General features: G+C 44.0%; 1 protein-coding gene across 9 annotated transcripts in view; it reads left to right on the forward strand.

The window, feature by feature from the left end:
- The window catches only part of LOC137437528 (R3H domain-containing protein 1), a 166,744-nt gene extending 142,845 nt beyond the window's left edge, over positions 1–23,899 (forward strand). For 6 of the 9 annotated variants that reach the window (XM_068131922.2, XM_068131929.2, XM_068131925.2 and 3 more), the window contains 6 exons: positions 3,831–4,067; positions 5,792–5,943; positions 9,493–9,753; positions 12,805–12,922; positions 20,288–20,442; positions 23,047–23,899. In XM_068131922.2, coding sequence (XP_067988023.1) covers positions 3,831–4,067; positions 5,792–5,943; positions 9,493–9,753; positions 12,805–12,922; positions 20,288–20,442; positions 23,047–23,298 — 1,175 coding nt within the window. In that variant the 3' untranslated portion in view covers positions 23,299–23,899. The remainder of the gene's footprint in view (positions 1–3,830; positions 4,068–5,791; positions 5,944–9,492; positions 9,754–12,804; positions 12,923–20,287; positions 20,443–23,046) is intronic. The other 3 variants (XM_068131927.2, XM_078766018.1, XM_078766017.1) reach the window with 1 other exon arrangement.
- Positions 23,900–24,842: the final 943 nt, after the last annotated feature.

The raw sequence follows: 24,842 nt of genomic DNA on the forward strand, positions 1-24,842 counted from the left end.
ATCCAAAACCTTGATCTTTTCTACCCCCCAGATCCACTTTTTTGAAATACCAACTTCTTTCCTGGAAGTCCTGGCAGTGTCCATGTGTTTTATACCTCTTCCCTCCCCCTCCCCCCACCCCTTCCCATGTCTCCTCCCCCCAAGCCCTCTCCCTCTCCCTCCCACAGATCTCCTGATGTCCTTGTTTTCTGCTGTTGTACTTGTGAGCTTCCCTGTCTCTCCCCATCTTGTCTCCCGCTCCCTTTATTGTATGTTTTGTGTGGCCGTTTGTCCTTTTTTTTTTTTGTGATTGATGTTAGCTCTTACACGAGCCTCGATCTTGTATACAAAAAAAACATATATATTTTTTTTTGGGGGATGTTGTCTTGCATACAGTCCACTACCCTCTCGATGTCTAACTCAATATTGTTACGGATCCAGCTTTCGGGGTTTACCACAAGAGGACTTCTCCTGACTACAGGTCCTGAGGCCACCGGTCACAGATAACCCCGTGACCTGGTAGGTTTATAATCAACCACGAACACCAATCAGACAGCGAAATCTCCCAGGGTCCGCCATCTGACACCATTTACCTGAGTCTGCCAAGGAGAAGGACAACTCTGATCGCAAACCTGGGTGGGTGGTACTCATTAATTAGCCTTGGTCGGCAGTTTACCAAAAATGGGGGTAGAGGCACTGTTGTTTTGAAGCAGACTAGCTCACCCCTCCCAGCCCTTTTTGTTCTGTGAAGAATTTTTTTCTATATTTGTCTTCTTCCAATCCAAGGGGCTGGTTATTCTGCTTTTGTTTTCTTTGTGTAGCCCCCACCTTGAGTGGCCCTGTCTGGCGGGCAACATCCCATAAGGAAAATAAAGACAGTCAATAATCCCAACCCAAAAAGCTTCATTGCATTTTATGCTAATCCCATTTCCAATCTTACTTAATTATTTACACAGATCACATGGGCTCAGCTGAATCACACTCTGAGGAAAGGCAGAGAGGAAGAAAATAAGAGGGGGAGAATTAGTTCAGGGCATAGGGTCAGCCCTTGCCTCACTTGGGCACCGTCGATAGACGTGCACCGATCCTGATACTGGTGGGGGTGGGAGGTGGTCAGTATGATAGTGTGGTGTGGTGTGATTTAGTGCAACCTCATCCTCCACCAGAGATCTCTGCTTGGCCTGTTTGCCTTTCAACACTTGCGAGGCGCTTCATGCCCAGCACAGCTACCTCCATCGGGGCAACGGTCTTTCCCTCAGGGATGTGGGTTTCCCTCAGATGGCAGGCGAGCGATCCTTCCTACTGCCTTTCACCACTTGCACTGCGCTTCGTGCCCAGTGCAGAAGGGTCTCTCCCTCAGTGCAATGGTCCCTCCCTCAGCACAACGTGGCTTCTCCTCAGATGACAGGCAGGCGATCGTCCTAGCGCCCAGGAGATCTCTGGTTCGATTCTAAGGTGAGGATTTCTCCTCGGTGGCAGGCAGGTACTCTTCCTCTTCAGCAGCAGATCCCTGGCTCGGGTCTAAAACTTTGAATAGCATTTGCGTTCTGCCTTTATACTCGCTTAAGTGTGAAAGGGGGGGAGGAGCATAGTCCCACATGGAGCATCCCCATTGGCACGCCTCCAGATGCTCCACCTTGCTCTACTGTCGATCATCCGTGCTTTGTGCTCTGGGACCCTCCCTATCAAGCCCCCTGCTTCTCGCGTTTCCCGCCAAGGCGAGATAACGCTGAGAACACGGCTGCTTTAATGTGTGGTGCTCGTGTTTAATGAATACGGTGTTTGTGTTTAATAAATGTGTTGGGATGGAGGGGAATTAAGGATAAAGTATGTACTCTAAGGCTCATTAATGCTTCAAATGTGTCTGCAGAGGTAAATAGACCGAATTGGAGCCGTGTCTGTCTGGAAAGAGGAGAAGCCAAATTAAATACGGTGTCTAAAATGTGCGATGGTTACCATCCCGTCCAATATGGCTGTGAATGTCGAGTTATAAAAAGGGGGCGGAGGCGGAAGAGGATAATGGAGAGAGAAAGAAGAAGACCTCTCTATATCCCTCGCATACGCATAGCCCTGTTTTCCCACTACACAAAAGGGAGAACTGTCTGAATCCAAATACTAATGAGATAACTGAACTCGACAACCTGCATGCACGATTGTGCGTTCCCTGGGGTAGTGGGGAAGGAGGGGTGGTGGTGGAGAGGCAGTTCGCAGAAACGTAACAATATATTTGTGCACATATAACAACACCAAAGCATTGAATCGACCGTTGGTGTTGTTGTTGGTGTTGTTGTTGGTGTTGTTGTTGTTCTTTGTTCAATCGGGAAATTAAGATGACCATGACAAAAAATACACTGAAAATACCTATCCATCTTTATAACCAACGTTCAGTAACTAACAGACCCTTATTTTTGGCACAATATATTAGTACACTTCAAAATCGTAGACATGATTAAATCCTTCAAACATTTTCTTAAATGTAATCAATACAGATTTTATGTTTAAATTTTTGAAACTCTATGCAATATTAGGTAGGCTTACCTACCTTATCATATATTTAGCCTTTATAGTGGAAATCTTTGGAAAATTTTACTGCACGAGACAGTTTTCCACATTCCGAGACCACATCTTCGGTTATGTACACCTCGATGCATGTGAAAACATAGGGGCAATACCCCTGGCGCTCACCTGGTAGAGTAAACAGTATACCGCACTGACTAAGGGTATTTTAAACCAATTTCAATGGTTGCTAGAAGACAGGGCAGCATGTGGAATCATACTAACATAATCATAAGATTTTAAACAAACAAAGAAAAAAATACCTATTTTTGGGGGCAACCCACCCTCCCTCAACCCCATACACCTCCTAAGACCCAAATTTTTCTAATTCCTTGAACAAACATTGGTACATCACGGGTGGTGAAGGATGTGGTAAAGTTTCATCGAAATAGTGTGTGTAGTTTCAGAGGAAAAAGCAAATTCCTATTTTGTGGGGGGTCAAACCTGGATCCACTTTGACCCCTGGTAGACCCCCTTAAACCCCGATTTTTTTTGTTTTGTTTGTTTAATGCTGTGTGCAAACTTTAGTCACCACACAACAAATATCATTTGTGCCAAATTTCGTCGCAATCCCATCAGCGGTTTCGGAGAAGAAGTTTCAAGTGTTTACGGACTGACGGACGACACGCCATCGCATAAGCTCCCCTGAACTTCGTTCCAGGTGAGCTATAAATAGGACCACGGGTCCTGAAGCTCACCACTGGATCAGGAGCAAGTCATGCAAGATCAGGAGCAAGCTTTGGGGCATTCCAGCCTTGACAGGGAGAGGAGATGAATGGATTCCGTTGAGAGTCACACATTGGCTACGAAAGTAGAGAGTCAGTAAGCCATCTGTGAAGTTGGCCTTGGATGCCATTGGCAGATAGTTTGGAGAGTAAGGCAGGATGCCAGATTGTATCGAAAGCAAGAGATATGTCCAGAGTGACGGCCCAGATCCCATGTCTAACATTGAGGGTCTCCATCCATTGTTGGTTGAGTAGAAGCAGCATGACCAAGGTGGAGTGACCTGGTCTGAAACCAAATCGGCGATCTGAGATGAGGTTGTTGGAGAAAAGGAAAGATTTCATATACAGTACTGTACTATATTCCATTATAATAAATTATTTCACATTTACCCTAAAAACAAAGTGAAACGTATTATGACATTAATTTCACATTGTAATATATCTAAAGTGCAACTTCACTAATGTTATTAAATCATGAATTATTATTATTTGTACAGTATTATCATTAAACACAAATGTTTCAACGTGCAAAACATCTTCTTTTTTTCTTTTCTTTTTTACTTCCTTCAGATGCAGACTCGTCGAACACCATGGCTTCATCTTCCGGTTCACTTACCTGGCAACAACAGACCCAACCATTACCTCAAGTTTCCCTTGGGTCTGCGTTAAATGGTGCTGCTCCTGCATTTAAGTATTCCGGTTCAGCCCCCCAACCTATATCTACCACAGCGGGCCCCAACTTCTGTCTGCTGCCTCTTGAGAGCATGGGTATTCCACCGGGAAGCATCTTGGTGAATCCGCACACAGGTGTGATTCTTTGTACAAAATGATGTCTACACTCAGACGTATTTTTTTCTTCTTTAGTGGCTGGTGACACTGTAAATGCAACGGTCATTTTGTCAGTGATTTGTGAATCCCATTTGTGTAAATTTGTTTTATTTAGAGGAAAATTATTATTGACGTAGAGTAGACAAAATTGTTAGACAAAAATTATTGAGAAAAATTTTATATGTCATAAAGGCAAAGAAAATAAATACACAATGAGTTGACATATGTGGGAAAAAATTAATAACCTTCAATGACGGTATCAATGGAAACATGAAGAGATTTCAGTTTTTCATTTAGCTTTCTGAATTATGTGAACATTCACAGATAAAATCCCTTTGTTTAATTGGCTTGGAGGACATCACCGTCTTTTTGACGGGGCAGGACCTCTGCATGAAAGTCTGGTCTCAACAAAGGGGATTAAATCATTTGGCAGGAATAATATTTAGGGTTGAATTTGGAAGAGATTAAATGCCAGTAACAGGAAGAGGCTTCCACAATGAGAATACCAATTGCAGTTGAAGTACCCACATACTTTAGATCAACATTTACACCTGAGCTCAAGTTATCAAGATTTTATGATGCAATGTTGTAGCATTTACTCAACTCCATATTTTGTTTTTCACCTGCGACACTTCGCAAGTCTACAAGAGCTTCACGTTGTTGTTGTTTTTGGGGTTATTGTTGGGAAGGGGTTGAATTTTGAAATGTGCACCCATTGGTCGGACAGCTGCCAGACCGCACCCACATCTGTCGCCTGACTCCACCCAACATAGCACCGAGACGAAATGATATGGTCGCCATCTTGTTTTCTGGTGGCCCTAACACATTAGGTCTGTAGGCCTCTGCTGATTATACATTGCCCGGTTCTGTTGCTTCAGATTTCCATTGGCTTTGTTTGGGTCGAGTGTTATTCACGATGAGGGAGCACGGAAATTTTTTGACCACGTTTGAGTACCACGATGAGGGACCACGTTTGTTACGTAAACAAGTGTTGCGTTGTGCGAATTCCAAAAAAGAATTCTAATAAGTTTAGAGGGCAATTAGAGGGCAATTCTAATAAGTTTTAGAGGGTTCTAAAGGGTAATTCTAATGGGTTTCGTTTGTTTCTAGGCCTTCCCTATTTCATACTAAAAATGCCAAACTGAATCACTTGCTTCGGACATGAGTGCGATTGTTTTACTCTGTCTGCCTGTCTGAGGGTCAAACAAAATTGAAATTTTGAAACAAAATCATTCCAACCAGGAAACTTACTGTTTTAAGGATGTCATAGAGGACACAAACAAGAGGCACAGATAACTAATGTAACGTGTTAAACAAGGTGGCGTAAAAGACACTGCATCAACGGCGGTACACTTCCAGGATAATTTATTTCTACAACCTTTTAAATCTTTATTTTATTTTAATTGAATTATATACTTCAACATTAATAGAACACAAATTGCCTTATTGGCACATTCAAAATCCTTCTGTTTAGCAGTACTTGGACAAAATGTTACGATATTTTACATCATCGCGACCAATCAAATTTTCTGCTCGCAGACCTGCCCATGTCCTTTTTCCTAAGACTGTGTGGGTTATTTCTATTGTGGTGTTCAATGAACCCTGTAGTTTCCACTGCCTTTCATAATTGTTATTTTACATGTGAAATACTGAGTATTTCTCTAATTTCAGTTGAGCATTCTGTTGCTTTTTGATGTTCTCAGGACAACCCTTTATGAACCCTGATGGAAGCCCTGCTGTTTACCATCCACCACCCAGACATCAACTAATAAAGGACTATCTTTCTGATGACTCGTCTCCACAATCCCAGCAGACTGTGCCACAACAGCCACTGATAAACAGTCTCGTCACAGTCGTAAGTTCTTTCCTTATTTTGTTTTGGTGGCATTGTTATCACAGGAAATCTCCAATATGGAATATGAAAATGCTTGAATTATGGAACCTTTTCTGAAATGAGAACGATGCACTTTGTGTGGGTTTGTGAGGAGCAAACAAAGCTCTCCTTGCCCTTTCCATGCTGGAACACATTTTTCGTCATGCCTGGCTTTCCTATCGCCTTTCTTTTTAAATTCATATATATTGAGTCAGGTTTACAGATGTTGTATTACTTTTGAATCAGGACATGCTAAGGCCAGTGGAAAAGTGCATACAAAGGCCATGTTATGTATCCGGACCGCAGTTTCCTGAGAGCCATGTCAGGCTTTGCTGTAAAGGAAACTATACTCCAAGCACAACCTTGATAATTATTTACAAAAACACTATAGTTTACCATATGTCATTTCCTATGAACATACATACTCTATTATAACATTTTTTAAATTTATGCAGGTCAGGCAAGTTAAAAAGGAGAACCCAAACGCAATTTTTTTTTTAATTATTATTTTATTATTAACTGTCTAATTTGAAGAAAAAAAATTGAATTTGTTTTTGCCAATCACAAAGTGTCAAAATAAGCCCTAGATTGTCGATTTTCGATTTTGCCAGTGACGTCGCACGATGAACTCACCGAGCTCAGTGCATGTCGAGCTCGGTTTCCGATACTGATTCAACCATCATTAGCAACTCTAAGGGTTCTCAGTATGCTGAAACTGATCAGTGGGATTGTGAAGAAACTATTGGAGACAATATTAGTGATGGAAACGCTTTCGGGGAAATTATGGAGCCGTATCCTTTCGAGGCATGTGTGAATGATTCAGAGGAAAATGGTGTTAGTGAAGATGGCGGTGGCACACTCTTAGATAAAGATGGCACACTCGGACACTGCCTAGGCACACTCGGACACTGCCCAGGCACACTCGGACACTGCCCAGGCACACTCGGACACTGCCCAGGCACGCTCGGACACTGCCCAGGCACGCTCGGACACTGCCCAGGCACGCTCGGACACTGCCCAGGCACGCTCGGACACTGCCCAGGCACGCTCGGACACTGCCCAGGCACGCTCGGACACTGCCCAGGCACGCTCGGACACTGCCCAGGCACGCTCGGACACTGCCCAGGCACGCTCGGACACTGCCCAGGCACGCTCGGACACTGCCCAGGCACGCTCGGACACTGCCCAGGCACACGCGAGCACTGCCCAGGCACACGCGGACACTGCCCAGGCACACGCGGACACTGCCCAGGCACACGCGGGCACTGCCCAGGCACACGCGGACACTGCCCAGGCACACGCGGACACTGCCCAGGCACACGCGGACACTGCCCAGGCACACGCGGACACTGCCCATGCTCACTCGGACAACGCCGACCAAATGGGCAACAAATGCTTTTTCCCACCTTTGCAGGCTGAACCGGTGACCTGTATGTTACAGAATCGTCCAGTTTCATACTTTCCTGGGACACCATTTGTGTCTGTGATTGTGCTGTGTCATGCAGTGTTGATGTCCAATACAGTGTAGGGGATTGTGGGGAGAGAGAGAGGGGGGGGGGGGAGGGAGGAAGGTTGGTGGAGGGGAGGTCTGGGGTGGTTATTGTTAACTAGGGTGATGGTTGATGGGGAGGTTGCAGAAGGTTTTTGGGGGCGGGGGGGGTGGAGGGTGGTGGTGTGGAGGTCTGGAGGTCTGGGGTGGTTATTGTTAACTAGGGTGATGGTGGTTGATGGGGAGGTTGCAGAAGGTTGAGGGGTGGGGGGAGGGTGGTGGATGGGAGGTCTGGGGTGGTTATTGTTAACTAGGGTGATGGTTGATGGGGAGGTTGCAGAAGGTGGGGGAGGGGATGGGATGGTGGTGGTTATTATGGTGATGATTGTTGATGGGGGCTGTGGTTGGATGGTGGAGGGAGTGAGGGAGTGAGGGATGTGGAGTGATCATGGGTATTGCTAGCTGGGGTGATGGTTGATGGAGGATTGCGGAGGGGTGAGTGTTGCTACCTGGTCTTAGTTTTGAGCGATGGCTGTTTCTTCCACTTAAATTTAAGGGTGGTATCCTCTCTCAATCGCGGCGGATAACCGCAATATCTAGCCATCTCTGTTGATTCATAACAGAGGTCTGTAAAATGTTCTGAGCACAAAAGCTAACATTTTGTAGGCCCGTTCCACACTCGGGTATTTCGGACAACCCTCCTCCAATTTCTGTTAACTCTCAGATCTTTCAGCCATTTGTGTAGCATGAAACGTTTCTGTTTGTAACACTGCAACCACCAATGAAGCATCGACTCAGCATATTTGTAGAAGTTTTAAAATTAATCGCCGTTTGAGTTAAATCGTAGCTCCATGTAACCCATAAACAATACGGAAGTGGGGGTCGACTTCATGGTGTGACGTCACGGCTAATTGTGAAGATGAATAAGATTTCGACTGTTAATTGCAAAATTACCGATTTTATAAATAGCAAATCGGAAAAAGACACATCATATCTATTTTGTAGGGTATCAAGGGATAGATTAGCGTTGAGGTGGTGTGAGCGTTTGGGTTCCCCTATAAAATACAAATCATCTTTTAAAAGGTTCATTTAGTACTGAGAGGAGCTACCCAGCGCTGCCTGGCTGGGTGAGCCTTTCACAGTGGGGGTTTCAGGATGTGCTGGACATTGAAAAGCTACGTAGTTATTGGCCTCATGGTGGTGACCTTTTGCCTGTGGGTCGGTGGCTAATCCCATATCCCAACAGCACCGGCTGTCCGCAAATCCCAATATACAATTTAAAGAGGCCTTTGGTGGCCTCAAAACGGACGTCAAGGGCTTAAATGTGTAGTAGCTTAAAACCTTGCTCAGATTCTGAAGTACCTTCACCCAAAACTTGGGGCCTATAGGTGCTACGGTTCAGCCGTGAAAGAATAACGTAAAAACACACAAACACTTGAAAACATGACTTGGATAAATGACTTTTGGTTGTTTTTAGCATGCTGCAAGTAGTTTCCATATTTGTGGTTTCATTAAATCTCTCGGACACAAATTGTGCAGAAAATATCAAACGAAGGTCCTCAGGACAGGTTGCGGCAAACCACAAGTTTTGCCTTTTCTTGGTTGTTTAGCTTGTTCATTGGCCTGTCCGTGTGATCACCATCAGAATTCGCTGCAAGGAAATGTTATCCTTGCCAAGATAATTGCTTCAACCTTTTATTCCTTAATTACGTCATCGTCATTGTTGTGCTATGAAAGGAATACTTGCTTGATTAACATCGCCCTGTTCACCTTTGGCATTGCACTTCAGAATGGCCTATAGCAGCTGGTTATGAAACCTCGAAGTGGTTTATTATTTGTGTTGGTCAGGTTATGGGGAGAGGGTTGTTCCAATAATTAATTAGAGGGAAATGGAGATGGTTGATAATTTTGATTGAACAATGTATGGACAAACACGTGGTTAGAATAATTTATGCAGAGTCATGTAGCTCACAACTACTGTTTTTCAGAAACTACTGTTAAAATTACATGTATTAAGTGCCCACCTGTGCTGTTCCTCACAGAATGAGATGGGCTCCAAGTTTGAGCAGGTGAAGGTTGACCGACAATCTCCAGTTGAGACGAGTGACAGCACTTCCTCCATATACTCATCTCCTGTCATGCCGCAACATCAATCACAGCAATCTTTAGGGTTCCAGCTGCCCTCCCAAAGCCAGCCAATGGGAGTGTGTGGCTATGGAGGAGGTATGGTTCCACAATTGCTGCCTCAAGCATCACACCAACAAGTACAGCCACAAGGCTGTGCTCATCAAGGACCCTACCAGGTAAGGAGGAAGAAAGAGAACTGCACACTGAAACTTAACTCCTTCAAAGTTTTTATTTTACTTTTCTTTGTTTGTTGTCTCATGATGTGCTTGTTAATCATGTAAAATAAAAATGGCTTCCAATTGTCATTGCACTACAGAGATGTACATATTAACTCCAACGTAAGCCTTGGACATTATTAGGTGTCACCTCGATTCTCGAAGGGATGAGCTTATAAAATGGGCCGTGATGTCCGGATGTCTGTCCGTCCGTCAGTTAACTTCTGGCTATTTTTGCTACTTCTCCCTTATCACATGGTTGATTGTTCTGAAACTTGACACATGAATGAATACAAGAGAGTAGCCTGCACAATTGTTCAGACTTTGATTTTTCGATTTCTGATCATGGAAGCTCCCAGGAGGGGTTAACCCCCAAACTTAAGATCTCTACTCGTTCCTTATTTAACAACTGATTGCTCTGAAACCCGACACCCCTTCTACTCAATGGTCCGCAGAATCACTCTGTCTTAGATTTTTCGAATTTGGATCATGGGGGCTCCCAAAGGGGAGGAGGCTTACCCTCTGGAATTTCGGATCCCTACTTATCCCTGATATACCAACCGATTGCTCAGAAACCCGATACAGCTCTTCCACTCAATGATCCGCAAGATCTCCCGGTCTTAGATGTTTCGATTTTGTATTAGTGGCCTTCGCAGTGGCCCCAAAATCAGCAGTAGTCTGAACTACAACTTTAAGAGATGCCCGTCAGCCCACCTGGGGGCTATTCCTTTATTATGAAGAATGATAGGTGTCAGCGATTTTCATTCCATTAATGACCTTGTATGGAGTATCGTTGGTGGATGTGCGGAGTATCGTTGAGAGAGAGGAAGACAAATGATGAATTGCGAAAGATGATGGGAATAGAGCCTGTGATGGATGCTGTGAAGAGGAACAGGTTGAGATGGTTTGGTCATGTGTTGAGGAAGGATGAAAGTGACTGGTTGAGAAGAGTGATGGAAATGAATGTAGAAGGAAGTAGAGGACGGGGAAGACCGAGAAAGACTTGGCTAAAGATGGTCGAAGAATAAATGCAGGCAAGGGGGTTAACAAGGAGAGATGCAGAAAATAGGGCAAAATGGAGAAGATTGTCATGGGGACCGCAAGGCTAACCCCCGCTCTAGCAGGAAAAATGGCCTTAAAATGCCTGTTGTAATGACCTTGTGCATAGAACTGAAAGGTATGAGGCTTTTTAGCCATATTCCTGCTCCAAACAGGTGTATTTAAATTTTCAATGTCCTCCCCTCTAATAACCCCCTCTCACCCCCCTCCCCTTCCCCCTCCTTCCCCAACCCCAGAATAGGACTGTGGACCAATGGAGATGAATGTTGTCAAATTTTCACTGCAATGTGTAGAAAAGTTTAGAGAATGGTGACATTTCTGAAGCTTTTGGGCCTTTTTGAAAATCTTCTCCAAAACGTCAGCTGCTAGCCATTGAGTAATGGTCTGGGAAATAATATGTGGCAGATCTGGCTATTCCCTTTTAAAGAACCATAGCATAACGTAATGGGTTGTAGGTGGCCCAGTTGGTCATGCATGGGTTCGCCTTTGACATCTGTAGTCAGGTTGATCTCCCGATGATCTCATTTATCAAAAAGCTATCGTTCTGGCCCAGTACCAACACTACATCTCAGAACATGTCATTTTTCAAACGGGGCTCAATTGGCCTTTCTTGGCTATCACAATCCCCATAATCTCAATCCCATTCATATCCTGTGGGATAATGTGTAACGTAGCATAAAAGCAGATTGTACGTAGCATAAAGCGATGCATAAAAGCATCGGTCCTACAAAGTTTGGAGGTTGTATCCATCTGGGAGTTTAGAAAAACTATTTGTGAAGTTCATGCTATTATTACCTCTGCCAGTGAAAGTGGACAGAGGTTATGTTTTCACCCCTGTCTGTCTGTCTGTCTGTCTGTGAGCAGAATATCTAAGTTATGGACCAATTCAGACGAAAGTTGGTGGGCAGGGTGGGTGAGCCAAGGATGATTTGATTAGGTTTTGGTGAAGACACGGATCCGGATCCATACGAGAATGTTTTTAGTGATTCTTCCCCATTGAGAGATGGGGCAAAAATGCTATATACTGCAGCATGATGTTTCAAAAAGTTGTGGACAGATTATGACAAAACTTGATGGATGAGTTTGGTAGGTGACAAGAACCAGCTGCTTAGATTTCGGTGTGTAACAAGGAAGAATGGTCCCAATGCAGATCCGGCCTATTGGTGGGATACAAGGCATAAACTGTTGAGCCTGGTTGAGGTATGCACTCTACCGAGTGTCATTCTTGTCTATTAAGGCTGTGCTTAAGCCCTGTCGTTGCTTACAAGCCAATTGATAGAGGTTTCTAAATTATTGTCCAGGCAGTGTGCAGCAAAAGACGATGCATATGGTGGACAAGCATGCACATTTGTAGTAGGTATAACCTGTAAAATGGGATACAGTAGTTGAACAGAATGGGATACAATTAAGAATGCGTCTCCCAAATCATCTATGACCGAATGACCCACATTTCTACACCAAGAGCATTTGAGCTACTTAAAAGTACATTCCCATCTCAAGTGATCGATGTTATATCAGAAATGGTACTACTTTACTTGTCAAGGAAAATATAAAAGAATAGTTTGATAGTTTGAAAGGCACAAATTTTATTTAGATGAAAGGTCTTCACAAATTTACTCAAGTTCCCTCCCCACCCCCCTTCCCATACCTCCTCCCCCCAAGCCCTCTCCCTCCCACAGATCTTCCGATGTCCCTGTTCTCTGCTGTTGTACTTGTGTGCTTCCCTCTCTCTCCCCATCTTGTCTCCCGCTCCCTTTATTGTATTTTTTGTGTGTCCGTAAAGTTTTTGTTTTTTTTGTGATTAATGTTAGCTCTTACATGAGCCTCGATCTTGTACGCAACAACAACAACAACAAAAAAGCCACTTGTACTATGCATAGCTGGCTTGGTTAAAGAAGTATGTTTGCTGTGCACTTTGTCTAATTTTGACTTTGTTGTATCTTTACACTGCAGCAGATGGGGATTTTATACTACCCGTCGAGCCGGCTCCCTCATGTGGGTCAGCAGATGTACCGTCCAATGAGTCCTTCTTTCAACACACATCAGGGGCAACAAGCCAACTCTGACACTGGTATAATGAATGCAGCTTCAGAACTTCACAGGCTTGCGCACACTTGAGTCGATTGCAAATCTCGGTTGACTTGAGTCTTTAAAAGTTGTGTACAATTACCTTGAAACATTATTTTCTATACAGCATAATTTGTATTTGATGAGAGCAGCGAAGGAGATTCCGATGTACAGTTTTTAACACAGAGGTTTGTGTTCATGTATCCTATATACATACTGTGCATTTTTTATTATTGACCACTCATGGTTCCCGGTGTGTACCCTGGTTAGAATAGGTACACCGTATCCCTGCGTGGCGTAAGAGGCGACTAAGAGGGTTGGCGTCAGGAAGGGCATCCGGCCATAAAAACATTGCCTCAAAAAGAGAACCATGACAATTACAACTACATATGGGCAGGGTACAGCCCGAAGTAGAGATCGGTTTCTGAGGTTTGGGACATGGAATGTAGGGACAATGACAGGGAGATCAGGAGATGTGGTGGAAGTACTGGTCAGAAGAAGAGTGGACATATGTTGTGTGCAGGAGACGAGATGGAAGGGAAGTGGTGTGAGAATGGTGAAGGGTAGACAGGGACAGAAATACAAGTTTGTGTGGCAAGGGTGCCCGGAGGGCGTGAATGGTGTTGGTGTCCTGTTTTCTGAGGAGTTTGTAGACAGTGTGGTGAGTGTGACTAGAGTGAGTGATAGGTTGATGATTGTGAAAATGATGATTGGAAAGCTCTTGGTGAACGTCATCTCGGGATATGCTCCGCAGGTTGGTCGGAGCGATGAAGAGAAGGACAAGTTCTGGTGTGCGATAGAGAAGCTGATGGAAAACGTGAAAGATGAGGAAGTTGTTGTGGTAGGAGGAGACCGAAATGGACATGTGGGAAGGAGTATGGATGGTTTTGAGGGAGTTCATGGGGGTTATGGATATGGCGTGAGAAATGGAGAAGGTGAAAGGATTTTGGAGTTTGCTGATGGAGCTGATTTGTTGATTTGTAATACTCAGTTCCAGAAAGAGGATAATAAGCTTGTTACATACACGTCAGGTGGGTCGACGACAACCGTTGACTACCTGATGGTGCGTAGGCGAGATACGGGGCACCTCCGGGACACAAAGGTGATCCCGGGGGAGGAGGCTGCTTCACAGCACCACTTGGTTGTCTGCGACATAAGGGTGAAAGGTGTGAGGAGAGCTCGGCGGGTGAAGTACCAACCAAGAATGAAGGTGTGGAGGTTGAAAGAGGTGACAGTAAGGGAGGCATTAAAAGAGAGGCTGAGTCGGGTAGAGGATGATGTGGTTGAGCTTGAACGTGGTTGGATGTCAATGAAAGATAGTCTGTTGGGAGCCGTTGGTGAGGTATGTGGATGGACAAAAGGACCGCCGAGGCACTCGGAAACATGGTGGTGGGATGATGAACTTGGAAAGAGGATTGACGAGAAGAGGAAGAAGTTCAAGGAGTGGCAGAAGGCGAAGGGTACGGGAGCAGAAAAAGCAGAGCATGAAAGTTATAAGGCAGCCAAGAAGGCTGCAAAGAAAGAGGTAGCAAAGGCGCAGGAGGCATGTAGGAAAATGTTCGGAGAACGCTTGGATTCCGAAGAGGGTCAGAGAGCGGTATTCAGGATTGCAAAGCAGATAGCGAAAGAGAGGTGTGATGTGATGGGGGTGAGTTGCTTGAAGGATGAAGTGGGACAAATCGTTGTGGACCCAGATGGAATTAAAGGAAGATGGAAAAGATATGTGGAAATGCTGTTGAATACAGAGAATGAATGGGATGGCAACATCGAGAGTAACCCAGTTTTAGGACCGGCAGAGAAGATAACTGAGAAGGAAGTTGAGGAAGCGATAAAAGCAATGAAGAGTAGAAAAGCGGGACGGCCGACAGGAGTTGTGGGAGATATGTTGAAGGCAGCAGGAAGTTGGGGTGTGAAGAGAATGGCAGAGATCTGTAATCTGGTGGTGAAAGAAGGCCGCATTCCAGTGGATTGGGAACTGAGTACCCTCGTCCCTCTATACAAGGGGAAAAGTGACCCTCTGGAGTGTGGCTCGTACCGAGCGATAAAGTTATTGGAGAATGGAATGAAGGTATTGGAGAGGAGGATAAGGAAGAAGGTGAAGATCGACGAAATGCAGTTTGGATTTATGCCAGGAAGAGGAACGACAGATGCGCTCTTTATTGTGAGTCAGTTGCAGGAGAAGTACATGGAGAAGAGCAAGAAGTTGTTTCTTGGGTTTGTTGATCTGGAGAAAGCATTCGATAGTGTTCCACGCGAAGTATTGACATGGACATTGAGGAAGTTAGCATTGGAGGAATGGTTGATCAGAGTTGTGATGGCAATGTACAAAAGAGCGCGCACAGCTGTAAGGACGAAGGACGGGAACAGTGTTGAGTTTGAGGTGAAGGTGGGAGTGCATCAGGGGTCGGCACTAAGTCCACTACTATTTGTAGTTGTCATGGAGGTGCTGGCTCAGAACGTAAAGGAGGGTTTACAGTGGGAGTTGTTGTATGCAGATGATCTGGTGTTGTTTGCGGAAAGTATGGATGGACTGAAGGAAAAGATGACCAAGTGGAAGGAATGTATGGAGACAAAAGGTCTGAAGGTGAATATAGGAAAGACAAAGGTGATGGCAAGTGGTAAAGCATGTGGTGAGGTGGAAAGAACTGGGAAGTGGCCATGTGCTGTGTGCAGGAAGGGTGTCGGAGTGAACTCCATTCAATGTACAATGTGCGCTGAGTGTGTTCATCAAAAATGTAGTGGTCTGAGAGGGTCATTAACCAGTGTGGCAGCTACATTCAAATGTAAGGTGTGCACAGAGGGAGCTGCAGATGGAGGAAATGTTGAGTTGGATCTTGGAGACGGCGTGAAGCTGGAAGGTGTGAAAACATTTTGCTACCTCGGAGACATGCTGAATGGAGAAGGTGGATCAGACTCGGCAACGGTTGCTAGAGTGAGATGCGCATGGAAGAAGTTTCGGGAACTGAGTGGCGTGCTGACGAGGAGGGGAGTGTCGTTGAAGCTGAAGGGAAAGGTGTATGCTGCATGTGTGAGAAGTGTTATGATTTATGGGAGCGAGACATGGGTAAGGAACGTAGAGCAGCAACGAAGGCTGGAAAGGGTGGAAATGCGAATGGTTCGGTGGATGTGCGGAGTATCGTTGAGAGAGAGGAAGACAAATGATGAATTGCGAAAGATGATGGGAATAGAGCCTGTGATTGATGCTGTGAAGAGGAACAGGTTGAGATGGTTTGGTCCTGTGTTGAGGAAGGATGAAAGTGACTGGTTGAGAAGAGTGATGGAAATGAATGTAGAAGGAAGTAGAGCACGGGGAAGACCGAGAAAGACTTGGCTTAAGATGGTGGAAGAAGAAATGCGGGCAAGGGGGTTAACAAGGAGAGATGCAGAAAATAGGGCAAAATGGAGAAGATTGTCATGGGGACCGCAAGGCTCACCCCCGCTCTAGCAGGGAAAATAGCCTTAAAATGCATGTTGTTGTTGTTGTTGTTGTTGACCACTCATGGTCATGTAATTAATGTAACAGCACAAGCGGGTTACGTCGTCCCATTTTACGGAAGCATTCTAAAATCACATCGGTTATAATTCAGCAATTACCCAATTTATTCCTCCAAGGTTTATCAATCAATAAGGCCCTGGCAGCTTCAACTCACAACTTCCTAACTTGTATTCTGTCAGGTTCAGCAAGAGGAGAAAAGATTGCAGGCAGATGTGAAAGTTTGCAGCCGGATGGGCCGCTTGGCCCTAAGAGGATAGATGAGATGACGATGAGATAAGATGTGAAAGAACAACATGAATCACAACTGCAAATGACTATAGGAACGATTCGTCAGACAGATTGACTCATTTTGGAGAAAGAGTGGACATCAGTGAAATGGAGTGAAAATCATCCTTTTAGTTTACAAAGACCAGGTTAATGGATGAGCAGCACAGCCTGGAGTGGCTGTGGAAAGAATTGCCAAGCAAGCAATGGCAGGTGTTTTATATCCGGAAGACTAGCACCCACTTTCCAGGGATCTCAAAAGGCCACATGCCTCAGAAGTAACTCTTATTTCATCACTCGACGCATCATTTCCTTTTTCCAATTCGGTAACGAACAGGTTTTATTTGTAAGTGGTAAAGCTGCTTCAATATTTGGCTGTGTCCTTCCTTCCCTTTCATCCGTCCATAAAAAATGAAGAAGGACCTTTATAACTCTCCATGTTTGTTTAATTATAAAGTGTTCTAAAGGGTAATTGTAATGGGTTCTGAAGGGTAATTCTAAAGGGTTTCGTTCATTTCGAGGCTTTGCCTATTTCATATTAAAAATGCCAAACTGAACCCGTTCCTTCGGACACTGGTGCGATTTTCATTTTTAAGTAACATTTGCTGTCAGTATATATATATATATATATATATATATATTCACTTAATTTCTTTCAATCACACTCTTCCCAGGGTTTCAAGCACCATCTCATGTCATCCCCCATTCCAACCCATGATCCTTTCTGCTCCCATTAATCCTACCTAACCCAAGCCTCTTTTCGCACATGTTTTTCTTCCCCTCCTCTCTCTCTCTCTCTCTCTCATCTGTTTCCTCTTTACTTATGTTGATTCTTTCCTTTGCTTCTTGTGTCTAACTGTCTCCCGACTCTACGTTGCTATTCTACCCTCTCTCTTTCTCTTTTATTGCTCTTCCATGAACCTACATCTTGTATACAATTTTTTTTTTTCATCAACAATATGTAGTGAGTCTATGTTTTAACAGTCACAGCTCATTATTGTTTTTGGTGAGACATTGTCATTCTCTTTACTACAAAGTAAGTCTAGACAAGGGGGCCGTGCCACTGTTCTGGGAGTGTGGCCAGATCTCTCACAGTGAACCGGTCTCTTTGCCTTGGCTCGCTCTCTTCGGCGGCCAGAGAGAGAGAGAGAGAGATATTCTCTTAATGGATTGTCATCAGTGAAAATATTGTTGCATTATGGTGCCAACAAGTATTCCATTGCTGAAAATGAAATTAAGAGTGTTGCAATATTCTCATGGCCTGTCCACAGATGCACATACATCTAGCACCTACGAGAAGGTACAAGCACATAAGATAAAATCTCTTGTTGTCTTTCACACCCACCATCAATGACATTTCTTGCTGTCGCTGCCTCCATTGTCTGCAGTTGAGTTATTTATCATGTTGTTATTTGTCTACCACTTCTTCTCATGTTCTCCACCACCTTGTTTTTGGTTTATTTGCCCATCCCCCACGCTGCGGGAGAAGGGGTTTTGAAATTGTGTATGTGTATGTGTGCATCCGTCTGTGTCCATGTGTGCGTATCCGTCTGTGTCTGTCCACCTAAGCACTTACATTTTGGCATGAGTTTATTGAGAGAATTTGCAAGCTGTTCCAAAGGCAGGACTGCAATGTATCACCCATCCTCTGGCCTTGTGGGACAGACAGCACTTCAAAAAATTTGTGGCTTGATCTTCAGCCAGTTGCTGTCCTTGATGCCCATGCATTAGTCGCACGCTTTGCAGCCGTGGAGACCAGCCGTTCCGCGTATCATTCAATGTTTGATAGTAATCATCGAAGGGGTACAGTTGTGGTGTAATTGTAGAGAAAGTCACAAGGTAGTGAAATCAACGCTGGAGAAAAATGTCCTGCAAATTGCTCTAATTTGAACATCAATGAAATTCGACTTCAAAAACCAAAAATGACAACAGCTGATCATTATGAAAATTTTTATTTATTATATACTTATATGAGAAAGACAATTGAGCAGTAAATCAAAAGTAGGTAATTTTGTTATTTATATGAACGCACCTATCTTACATTGGTTGTAATCTCTTAAGGTGGGTACTAAAAGACGGAACTGAGCTATACTGGGGCTCAAAGTATCTTCTCTGTTTTTATGCACACTTTGGAGGTCTGAGCTGTGAATTTTTTTCAAGTTTAGCAAAGGAACATTTCCAGGTGTTCCACATCATAGCACGTTTGCACCAAAGGCTGTTTTAGTGTAGCAGCATAGCAAACCTGTTGTGCATTTTGTGATACAAGCACCAAATTTGGTACACTAGTAGACTATCATATTATGAAAAGATCTGGATATTGGGCCATCTCAGATTCAGAGATTTGATTTTTGCAAGATTTCGATTCGATTGGGATCGAAGAGAACACCTTCTTCGTCTTCTGTACAGTGAAGTTGCCAGCCCTGAATTCTCTGGCTACATCTGGGTGCTTCATTGGGAGTGCAACCGTGTCCCTCAGGTGAACAGGGACCCACCTGGCATAGTGTGTGTGGTCTAAGGCATGGAACCATGGGACCAGTTCCGTCAGGGCATCAAGGTACGTCGTGAATGAAGCCTGCCGCAGAGAACGCACGTAGACCAGTACCAACATCTCTAGTTCCAGCACAGTCGCCCAGTACTGAAAGTTGGGAATGTCTTCTCCTCTCTGGTGACACCAGTCTTCGAACTCAGGCAGGTCTTCTGCATCATCAGCATATGTCATACAGTGGCGTTCATACGCACGGTGTTGCAGGATGTGCAGTGCCGCTGCAGTGATTTGATGAGCTCTTCTTGTGCGGGTGACGTGGGCAGCTCGTAGGAAGGAGTCGGCCGTCCCTGGCGTTGCAATCTCAGCTTGCAAAATCTGCAAATCTTGCAAAAATCAAATCTCTGAATCTGAGATGGCCCAATATCCAGATCTTTTCATAATATGATAGTCTACTAGTGTGCCAAATTTGGTGCTTGTATCACAAAATGCACAATTCTTTTGAATATTTGGGCTAAGCCGCCCCACTATTTTAAGGATTGCCACTGAACCCTGAACAGCTTCCATTTGTCGATTCTTTGTTGCGATATTTTGCTCGTATCTAGAATTCCATTTATTTTCAGGGACTGGGTTATAAAACCTTTTCTTTCTTTTTTTCCTATGAACCATGAGACAGACAAACATCGTAACCAAGATCATATGTCTGTTGTTGGATGGTTTTAGCAAGTGACCTTTGCTTTGTACAGAGTGGCCTGAAAGTCGCTTTGCCCCTCCTGAATTTCTTGCACCTCCCTCCCTCCCTTCTCCCCCCTCCCTTCTCCCCTAATCCCCCGACCTTCCCCCACCATGGTATGCGGCAACGCAGACTCAGAAGAATGATTCAGCACATTCAGATGCAATAACTGATTAATTATTGTTCATACTGCACTATCAAACCTGTTTATTTAAGTGTTTAAGAACGAATGCTTTACTATGGAGGGGTAAAGGGACTTTCAGGCCATCCTGTACATTGCAGACGTTTGCACCGTTATGATTCATTCATTCATTCATATTCTTTCCTGTCGATTAGCAATTATGATTGGTTTAAAATGAGCTGATCAATTGATGAATTTTTGATTTTCTCCTAGGTTTTCAACCCACCATGTTTACACAACACCACAACTATCAAGGTGTCATTGGCCTGCAGAACTCCACCAGCCCTATGTTGCCGACACAACCAAATGCACTGGGAAATTCCATGCAAACTATGGTGGCACATTTCCCTCACATGGCCTCTTTTCAGGTCTGTCTGTGGAATATGTTGGATTCTATTTAATTTTAAAACTTAATTATCTCCACCACCAAAGGTGGATGGAGGTTATGTTTTCATCCCTGTCTGTCTGTCTGCCATATTTCGTCCCAATCCCTCCACAACTTTTTGAGATATCTTCTTTACAAACAGAGATGTAGCGGATGTGACAAGGGCGAAATGATTAGATTTTGGTGAAGATCCGGATGTGGATCCGGCTAGTATAATTTTTTAAGTGATTCTTCACCATTGGGAGATATGGCCAAAAACGATACATAGCAGGATATCTCAAAAAGTTGCGGACGGACTTGGACGAAACTTGGTGGAGAGGTTATACGTGTGACAAGGACCATTCGATTCGATTTTGGTGTAGATCTGAATATGGATTCGGATATTAGAATTAAAAAAAAATATTCAAGTGATTCTTCACCATTGAGAGATCGGGCGAAAAGCAATATATAACATGATATTTTTAAAAGTTACGGACGAGTTATGAATAAACTTGGTGGACGAGTTGGTGAGGTGACAAGAACAAGCCAATTAGATTTTAGTTCAGGTCCGAATCCAGATCCGGCCCGTCAGTGGGATACAAAACAAACTGTTCAGCCTGGTGGAGGTGTGCGCTCTACCGAGTGCCGTTCTAGTTTCAATCTTGTTTTTATTCAGCAGGTTATTTCTCTGAAATAACCTCATAGAATGGGTCCCAGTGTCTGTCCGTCCGTCCGTACATGCGTTAACATTTGACTAAACCATCTTCTCCTCACAAGCTACCTGGCTGATGTGGACCAAATTTGGTACGATGCATCAGGACAGCAAGGTCTCGTGGGATTGTGCCCCCCATCCGGATGCACCCCCCTGTTAATGTGATCAATGGTTGGGGGTGGGGGAGGGGGATTTAAAGGGGGTTGCCCCAAATATTGGTATTTCATTCAGAAAATCTTCTTCTCAGAAACCGCCAGGAAAATCCAGACCATACTCGCCATGAGGCATCTGGACTACGCCCTAACCTTAAGTTGTGCTCCTCATGGCGGCATCTCCCCTGGAAAGGGGGCCACGGGTTCCCTTCCCTAATCCTTCATATTCACAAAAAAACTCTTTTCCTCATAAACTACATGACCGACATGGACCAAATTTGGTACAATACATCAGAACAGTAAGGTCTCATGGGGTTTGCTCCATATCCAGATCCGACCTCTATAAGAGGCTGAAAAGGGGGTTTTGCCTCAAATTCAGATAATTTATTTTAAAATCTTCTCAGAAACTGTGGGGAAATAACCGTCAGTCCCCCACAGAGCTATCGTTTTTAAAAAATATAATACAAGCATTGGCATGTGACATCACACAGTGAATCGGAGACCTGCAAAAGCAAGGCATGGCTGCCTCCACAGAAAATACTGGGGAATTCACCGAGTTTCATTGTTGCTCGTACTTCTCAATGTTTGGAATTTGAGTTCGGTTTCCCTGCAATATGTGGAGGGTATTTCAAAATCGAGGTGGAATTTTTATTCTAGAAAGAAACCCAAAAGGCCCAAGGATGTTGATGAAAGTTCAATTTCTCAAGGTATTCCCCTGCTACATGTACACACCTGCCCTATCAATTTGATCGCACCATCATGCCACATATGTATACATCTTTGGGAATGATACACGGACATTTGAGGACAGGTGCCTTGGTGCGGATTGGTACTGTACCAGGAATGTGCTGGACTTTCCTGACCGAAAGTACATAGTGTTCACAGTTGCCATGGGAAGGCCGACATTATGCTGCAGTGCAGTTGCACCGTGGAGACGGCAGACTTGGTCATCATTTGTGTATTGTGTTAGTGACTTTTTACAGAATCAAGTGATAAAGTACTGTTTGCGGATGCTTTTCTCGCATTCACGATGTCGCAAGAATTAAATAATTAAAGTCCCAAACCACTACTGCCATAATCTTAATAAGATGTGAAGTTTGAATGTTTTTTTGGTGGAGGGAACCAAGGGCTCATCACATATCTACACTCCATGCTAGCTCGCTCTGACTCTGGCACGAAATGATGGAACCAGGTCTCATGACACGTCACAATCTTCAAAAAAATCTCCCTCACTCTGATAACATCCATGAGCTATGTTGGTTCCTCTCACCCCCAGCGGTCCTTTGGTGGAATATGTAAGGTCGTACCCACCATGCACCGATTTCAAATGAGAATGAATGATTGTTTCCTCAATCTTGCAACACAAACAAAACGACACACGAATTGCCTGCTGAGTTTCACCATGATACCATCTGTTTAGAAATCTGCTTGTCAGTCGGAGCAAGCCAGTAGGAAGTGTAGATATATACTGTACTTGGTTCCCTCCACCAAAAAAATTAAACTACAATGAAGGGAATTTCACAACAAGTGTAACTATGTTGGGCACTACAATAACCCGAATGCTTCACTTTGGCTAGCATTGACGTCACTTCCTGTATGCCCAGTGTCATTGTGCAAAATTTCAGTATTCAATGATTGTGTTTACATTAATCTACAGTAAGGAGAGTGCATGTCAACCTTGAAGAGCCCTCATGCATTATTAAATGTCAGGATTTTACAACCGTGGTGTGTTTTTGTCTCGCAGATGCCAGAATACTCGTCATTCGATCCAGCGACACAACATCACCTCCCACCACCTTGCCAGGTCTCGGCATGTACACCTGCATCGGGCAGCATGTACTGCAGCCTGTTGCCTCTAAGGGTTTCTCACCCATCAGAAAGTGAGGCTCTCCCTGTGCAGCCTTGCAATTTGGGGGGCACCGAGGAGGCACTTGTATCACAGTCGTGCCGTGGAAGCTACGCCAACCTGTGCTCCTGGGGACACATGAAGTACTGACTTTGTAAATTTTTCCATCGAACATGTCCAGCATCTGACCATCCACAGTTCTGTTTTATTTTAACATTTTCTGATATCTCGTAACTTTTTTTTGCCTATCCTCTTTGTGATAACTTTCTCTTTGTAATTGTAAGTCATTTGGTGTCATCAACCTCTGATATTCCCTATTATATTTATCTACTATTGCTATCTACTCTAATTTGGTGTTCCCTCTGCTTTTTGATATTGCTTTCATTACCCTTGCCTTGACTTCCTTTTCATCTGATCCTTATTTTTAATCGGTCCTTCTCTTCCTCCTAGTCACCTCCTATTCATTCTCTTCTTCCCCTTCCTCCTTTCCCCCAATCCTCCACCTTTTTCTCCCTCCCCTTCCATCTTTACTCTCCATCTTTCTTCTCCTTCTCCTCTGTTCCAGATAACTACACGACCTGAAAACTCATCTTGTGTTTTTCTCAAACTCGGAATTCCTTTTGCTTCTTATTTGCACTTTCTTAAATCCTGCTTCTCTGTTTTTTTTTCAAAAATGTTCTGTCTCCTTCGTTTGCATTTGCTTGCTCCTTCTTTCCACATATGCCATTAAACTTCAGGGTTTTCGCCTTCATTTTCGTTGATTCCTCACTGATACCTACCTACACAACCTGGTGTCCATTCGCAGCACTGATTTATTTTTCTTTGCTACAAAAATATTCTCAGATCCAAAATAGAGATAAGGCCTCTCTTTCCCAATTTTATAAACCTACCTCCCTTGGTGTTGTAGGGGTCTCAGTCTGCACTGGTGCTGACAATGCTCTTACAAGATTGAAACTGGTAAAACAGTTGATTTAGGGATGTCTGTTGGGGTCACTATTTGAGTGCTAATCCCTTGTTTAATCCAATTTGAGCTGTTAAAGCTGCCTCACCAGTAGTACAGTTGTGGGGCAGCTCTGCGTTTCTAATGGTGAAGCTAGTTACGCATGCGGTGTCCATAGGCCAACGGCATGAGTATTGGAGTGTTGCGATGATACAGTCTGTGTGTTTTGTTTGGCTGTTCGTCGGCAAAATAACTGAACAACTAGGACAGCTCAAACGAATCATCAAATTTAGCACAGAGCTTCCTAATGTGAATGTCTCGGATGTGTTTAACCTTGAAATCACAAAGAAAAATATAAAACTAACAAGAAAAAGAGCAATCGGAGATTGCAAAACCTCGCCAGGATGTATTTTCAGTGGTTTTTAAGGCTTTTGTGTTAAAACAAATATGGCGGCCGAACCACGCGACCGATGACGTCATTATTATTTTTTTCCCCGAATTTATTCCTAGATTATGCTCAATAAATTTCATCTTGATCGGATGATGTTTTGTACTTGTCAAATTATGACGCCATAATGGAGGCACCTATGACATCATCATTAACATATTTTATTCCCAATGGAGAGTTCTTTACAATGAGCCATGTCTCAATTTTTTCTATTCAGCACTTTCGGAGATATAGAGGTGCAAGGTTTTTTCGGTTTTTCCAAGATGGCGGCCGAACCACATGGCATATGACGTCGTAATTATCATT

The sequence above is a fragment of the Myxine glutinosa genome, chromosome 12, assembly GCF_964187855.1.
Source record: "Myxine glutinosa chromosome 12, kmMyxGlut1.1, whole genome shotgun sequence".
NCBI classification, from domain to species: domain Eukaryota; kingdom Metazoa; phylum Chordata; class Myxini; order Myxiniformes; family Myxinidae; genus Myxine; species Myxine glutinosa.